The following is a 6,867-nucleotide window of genomic DNA, read 5'->3' on the forward strand; positions in this document are numbered from 1 at the left end:
ATCGGTCTTGTTTAACAGAATCTGCCTACAAGAAAATCTGTCACCAAAGTACACCAACAAATGATTTGTAAACAGTTGGATACGAAAACTTGTCATAACTATCGCTTCTAAAAATAATGTACTTTATTGTTTGCACTATATAAACTAAATAATACTCTCATATTAAACTTAAAATGCACAGTCATGTATATCTAACACTGTGTTGGAAGGGGGCTGCATCCATGCCATGAGGGGGATAGACACCCTTGTTTTAACTTGGGGTTTTACTTTTAAAGCAACTTTAGTAGTTTTATTTTCAGTTTGCATTTAAACCTAACTTAGAGGTTTACTTTTATTCTTAGTTTAACTTACATGTTATGGGGGGGGGACACTTAATTAATACAAGCTCATTAAATAAATACCTCATTTGCTATTACCAGTTCCACACACACACACTCATAGATCACTTGCCTTAGTGTATTATTGTACTGTTTACTGTAGTATAATATATTGTTTTACTTTGTAACTTTTAAGTGTTATTAAGCATTTGTGACTTACATTTGGATTTTTTACCTCACAGTCTTCACAGCTGCAATATATAAAGGGAAACATACCCTAAAGCCCAATATCCAAGAGTATCTGTTGTTAGCAGGCCTAATTCTCTACTCTGTGGTTAATCAATTAGAAATAACTTCATCTCTGTCTGGACTGAAAATTAGTATGGATCCATGAAGATGAGGCATCCTGTCACATGCCCAAGTTAATATACCAGTTCCGTTCTGAAGATGAAAGTACAAATGAGAATTCAAGTTACATCATTTGCAGGCATCGGACATGGACTTCTTTGCTTTTGAGTTGCTCATATGGGCCTTTGGAAATTGCCACTCATGTACAGCTGATAGACTGAGGAAAGCATGTAAAGAGGACAAAGACAACATTGGCCTTAGTGTATTGAGCAAAAGCCTCTTGCAGTAGATGTTGCACAGCAGAGCAATACTCCAGACAAGGCCATTATATGGAAAATCAATGGAACTGGAAGAAGATGCTGTACTTCTACCATAGGTCATGAATACTCATTTGTGGACAGTAATTACTTGGTTTTTTCAACCAAGCATGTATGGAAGGTATGCAAAGGATTGTGGCTAAGATATAACATTACTCACCCTAGAAGAAGTTCCAGTTTCTTTTGTAAAAAATGTACCAGTAATACTATTTGTCCTCCATCCGTACAGTTCTTTGGTAACTAATCTATATATAGTAGTCTGATGTATTACAGTTCAGTGCTATTTAGTAATTCAATCATCTGTTAAATGCTTTCTTTCCATCTGTGTGAACATATTATGGAACAAAGCAATATGGAGATCCAGATATATGAATGTTTTTATTTCCACATACAATAATGTACAATGTAAATTCTTCTGACAAATAGTACAATAACACTTGCTCAAATTTTAAACATACAAAAACATGGGACATTAAAATATATAATCTAAAAATCTATCAAATCAAAGTTACACAAAAACAAATTATAGTCATTATAACTTCTTGAAAAACTCCTCAATAAATTATTTGTACACAGTTCATAATACAAATAAATCCAATATTTGTGGATTATTACTTCAATATATTTCAATGGTGCTAATAATAATATAACAGAAAGAGAATGCAGGATGTGACCTGCAACTTCCCCTAAAACGAACTTTTCAGGTGTCACATGAGTCATGAAAATAATGAATAGTTCACTATATAAAAATCTCAAAACTTTAACGATGAATTTTCTAAAAAAATACTGCCATTTATTCACTTCAAATATAATCATAAACGTTGGTAAAATAGTGTGATGAAGTGATTCAGCAGTTTGTGTAGATAATATACATAACAGATAACATTCCTATGTTTAATGTTGGTAAAAAAGGCCAAACTGTGATTAAAATACTGAATAGACCAGACCTTTTTGTACTTTATAAGTGATGGTTTGCTTCATCGTTCAATTGTAAGATTTGATCTTTCATTTTGGTCCATAAAAAATATAATACCTCCAACAACAAACATACAATTTCACACACAATATATACTTTTTCTTTACATAATATATTACCAAAGAACAATTTTGGTCATTTCACATTAATACTGAAGCACAGTGATGATAAACATTGACAGTTCATTTAACAAAAAGAAGGTAAAAACTGACAAAACTAGACCTACTTTTCTATTCATAAAACACATTAATACAAAATGAATGAAACCTTACACAGTTATGATAATTACAACGATCCTTAATATCAGAAGGCAGAAAGAGCCTTGGTATATCTTACAGTCTACTGTTCAAAGTTATCAACTTTGGTCCGTGAACATGTTGTTAAACTTTACATATGTTTGCACTATCTCATTCATTCTTACTTAACTGTATATGACCAACCATAAATACCCAGTAGAACAACATAGTTGCCTTCTGAGTCCTACATGGCTTATAACAGCTGCATAAAAACAAATCTTAGGAACTGAAAAAAATTAATCACAAAATAAGGTAAGAAATTTTACCTATATGGATCAATTCCCAGTGTTTTAGAAATTTATTAGTTAAACCTTCTTCTATGATATTCTTTCTTCAGCTGTTGTTTTCTTAGTGCAGAGACACACAATTAGTTTTTTTCACTCTTTCCACTACAAGGAATTGAACCCCAGGTTCTTGAGATGCAAGTCCATAAATTTATCACTGACCCAGGGAACACCTCTTACTTCAGAGCAACATGTTTTGTTCACACACACAGGGAATGATTAAATAACTCAACAAAGTATATAAATGTAAAATTTGTAGTTATTTATATATTCAAAGTAAATTCTTATTGATGTTAGACATAATACATATAAATGTATTTTGATAAACATGACGGACTAGAACAGAAATTAAAAGCAAAGTCCTGGAAGAATATCAACTTTTTGTAGTTCAAGAATGAGTTTGCAGTTGATAAATATGACTTCACTCCAAAACATAACCATTAATGTATTAATTTAGACAAATAAACATTCAATGAACAATAACGTAAGTTGGATTATCAATACTATAAAGTCTCAAGTTTTTCAAAACAGCTGTCATCACAACTTTTTAATGAATTTAACAAAGATGCTTTACTATATTCAAATTTCATTTAAATCCAATCAATGCACTTAATAAGTTAAACTTAAATGCACAGAATTCAGAAAGACAAATAAATGATACAAGATATTTTGTAGATATAACAAGACAGAATTAATCTGATAAAGTGTGATAAACACTTGTAAAAATACAATTGATGTCAATAGCCCATATATCTCTAATATTTTTCTCTCTCTGAAAATACATCATCAATAATTTATCATGTATAGAGTTTATGCAATTTCTGAGGACACTGCTTAAATAATCATGACAAATAACAAAAAATTTGGTTGCAATGCTAGAAAAAAAACTCAACAAAATACAAATATTTTCCACACATTTCTACATTCTACCAAAAATGATAAGTTTTAAAAATGAAAGCCCTTTTTGGACCAGAAATAAAATGCATAATAGATAAACTCTTTCAGGACATTCAGTACTACCAGATTCAATTATTTTCAAAGGTCAAGCAACAGAATGCTAATACTTAATTTCTAATAGAACTCATGCAGCTTTGTTTCTTAAAGAATATATTTATATCGAGAAGAGAACATATTGGGATATTTTCAAGTTTAGGAAGATAAGCCATTTTTCTTTCTTTATTACTAAATATATGCAAAAACAAAAGTTATATCATGTACTAAATTTATTGTTATATGTTTAAAAACCCAACCCTTTTTTTTCTTTAGGCAACTTGTTTACTGCTGATACAAGCTGCTCGTTATCACTGATGTAACCTCTTTTTGTTTTGGATGCTCCATACACGAGTTTGATGACATCATTTACATGTTGAACCATTTTGATGTTCATGTTGGCACAATTCTAGATGTTCATGGATAGTTGGGTCAATGTGTTTGTGTAGGATTGATGATTTCAGGAACACAGTCTTCCTTCTTATTCTGTTCATCTAGATCCAACCATGAGCTGTAAAGGAAGAGTGAAGCCAACGGACAGTTACAGTTGCTAAACAGCTGGATGTATGTGTAACCACAATGAAATATTAAATATGCAAGACTGGATTATTCATTTCAATTTTTTACACAGTCAGTGAAGAACAACATAAACAGTGACAAAATACTAAGCTTGAGGTTACTACAGTGAGTTAACCAAATAATTACCAATAAAATTTTAAAATGGACTTTTAGCTCTAAAAAATACTCCCATGAAAACATATAGTAGGGAGAAACAGATAAGATACAAAACAAAAATGATTTTCAGTAAAACTAGTCTAAATGTAAATTTCAACAGCCTCTTCTTTGTTTACTGATGAAATTCTAGTATGTTCAACTGTAAAAAGTCAAGTCCTTCTGATCAGTTTTAACTGCTTTATATTAGTTGTATGATGTAAGCACATGACATGTTGGGTTCATGTGTTAGTCCTCAAGGTGACTTTTAGTTTAGTTTTAACTCCAATTATAAAGTTATTCTGTGAATTGCTGAAATTGCATGAAAATTATGGTTAGACTGAATAGGAACAACACAGGATGGCACAAGACACACAACATGGTAACAAATAGGGCTGAGATCAAGAAAAAGTAGGGAACATAAAATAAAAAAGCATACAAAAGTTGGGAAAACACTTAACTGTTGATCATGCAAAAAAGAACAATACAACAAAATAAAAAAAGAATCACTAACTAAATCAAGTAGGACATAGGAAGGGGAAACCTACACCAGAAATGTTCTTCATTCATATAATTAGCACAGCTTTCAAGGCAGGTTTGTGATACCTTTACTGCTCAGTTGGTAGCCATGCATGCTGAACCAGATTGCTGTATGTCATCTGCAATCATGGTGTCATCTGTTTCAGGTTCTCATTATATGGGATTGACACATTTGAGTGTAGTACTTCCAGAGGTTTAGGTTTCCCCTTCCTGTGTCTGCACAGGAGACCAGTTTCTTCAGAATAGTCCAAATAATCAACAATGGGCTCAAGGGAGAAGATGCACTATAAACACTGTCAGGTCTCACTAATGATTTGAGAGAAAACACCTATCTGTCTGTTTCTTCAGGTGTGTTAGTTAGTACAATATTTGCAGGGCTGAATTTGACTTTATTTGTTCTTGTAAAATTACACAGATGCAAGATAGAGGTTCTGCTAAACTACTTGATCTTGTGGTGTATCAGTTACTATTATGTAAACCACCACTCTAGCTAGTAATTACAGGATTTGTCCTCACAAACAGTAATTGCCTAGCACTAATGGAAAATATCAATGATGCATCACTGTTTTTATCATCGCTAAACATGTGAGACTTGAAGTGGTAGGTCTCGGCTCAAGTATCTGCATTTTAGGGTTAAATGTCCTACAGGTGTTATCTGCTAGTATAGTCTGTGTCCCAGTTGAGCTGCACTTCTATGGAGAAACCATAAAATGTTAACCAAAATATGCATAAAAACCATGGACTGCATGAGTGTATATAAATGATGCTGGAACTATTCTGTTTAATGCACAAGTAGTTTTTTTCATGGTGAACTCCAGAGGAGCCATGGCAGTTATTACTGGAGGTTCCTTTCACTTTAACAACTTATTCAAAGTTATGATTTTGTACCTTGATGCTATAAAAACAGCTATGGTTAGAGACACAATATAACACTCAAGTGATGTCCCTCTACAAACTTGTTGATCAAGATATTTTCTGGTTGGATGCTGCCATGCTGGAGTATGCTTTGCCTTATAAACATCACAGCTCATCTGCATCCATGGCTAAGTTTTGTTAAAAAGCCTAGAATTCTGCCCAATAGATAATTCAATTTTCTACCGGGTCAAATCATTGATGCAACTGTGCAACAATAGCTTCCAAGCTTCAGAGTTGATCAAGCTCCAGATACTCTGTAGCATCAGACTATCAATGTAACACAGAAGATGCTTCATCATTTATTCCTAGGTCCAGGAATTCCATGTGGCTACTTGAAAAAACATCTTAAAGAAGCAAGCTAAGTCTTCATTTACTGAGCCCTTAATATTTTTTTATAGGTCATTGAGTCATGGAAGAGTATTAGAATATTGGAAGTTGGTTAATGTTAGTCCAACATTTAAAGGAGGTGGTAAACATTATCCTGGCAATTATAAGCCAGTTAGTCTTAAATCAGTAGCTGGAAAGTTTTTGGAGAGTGTGATTAAAGATGCATTGCAGAGTCACTTAAAATAGTTTGATATAGTGTCAAAGAGCCAGCATGGATTCACTAAGGGAAAGTCTTGTTTAACAAATCTTCTGACATTCTTTAAGGGTGTTACTGCAAGAATTGATGAAGGAAATACTGTGGATTTGGTTTACCTTGATTTTCAGAAATTATTTGATAAGGTGCATCACAAAAGACTTGTTACAAAAATTAAGTCTGTGGGTGTGGGGAAATGTTATTAAACTGGATAGAAAATTGGCTCCAGAGTAGAAAGCAGAGAGTAGTAATAAATGGAGTTAGATCTGACTGGATTACAGTTACAAGCAGTGTGCCTCAGGGCTCTGTGCTGTGTCCTCTGCTGTTTGTGATTTATATTAATGATACTGACTCTGGAGTGACTAACAAAATTTTGAAGTTTACAGATGACAAAGATTTTTGGGGTGGCTAACTGTATCAATACGTGACAGATGATGTTTAACTATCCAAAATGTAAGATGATGCATGTAGGTTTTCACAATTCAAATTATTGTTACAACTTAAATAAGAATACATTAAATACTGTGGTTGAAGAAAAAAGATCTTGGTGTTGTGATAAAAAAAATCACTTAAATTGTCTAAACAAGTGTATT

At 32.7% G+C, this 6,867-nt stretch overlaps 1 protein-coding gene across 5 annotated transcripts in view; it reads right to left on the minus strand.

The window, feature by feature from the left end:
• Window positions 1-1,339: 1,339 nt before the first annotated feature.
• Window positions 1,340-6,867, minus strand: part of LOC106469873 (protein timeless-like) — a 48,102-nt gene continuing 42,574 nt past the window's right edge. For 4 of the 5 annotated variants that reach the window (XM_022398446.1, XM_022398445.1, XM_022398444.1 and 1 more), the window contains one exon: window positions 3,905-4,039. In XM_022398446.1, coding sequence (XP_022254154.1) covers window positions 3,961-4,039 — 79 coding nt within the window. In that variant the 3' untranslated portion in view covers window positions 3,905-3,960. Of the gene's footprint in view, window positions 4,040-6,867 lie in introns of all 5 variants that reach the window. The other variant, XM_022398447.1, reaches the window with a different exon arrangement.

This window comes from Limulus polyphemus, unplaced genomic scaffold (genome assembly GCF_000517525.1).
Source record: "Limulus polyphemus unplaced genomic scaffold, Limulus_polyphemus-2.1.2 Scaffold3697, whole genome shotgun sequence".
NCBI lineage: Eukaryota > Metazoa > Arthropoda > Merostomata > Xiphosura > Limulidae > Limulus > Limulus polyphemus.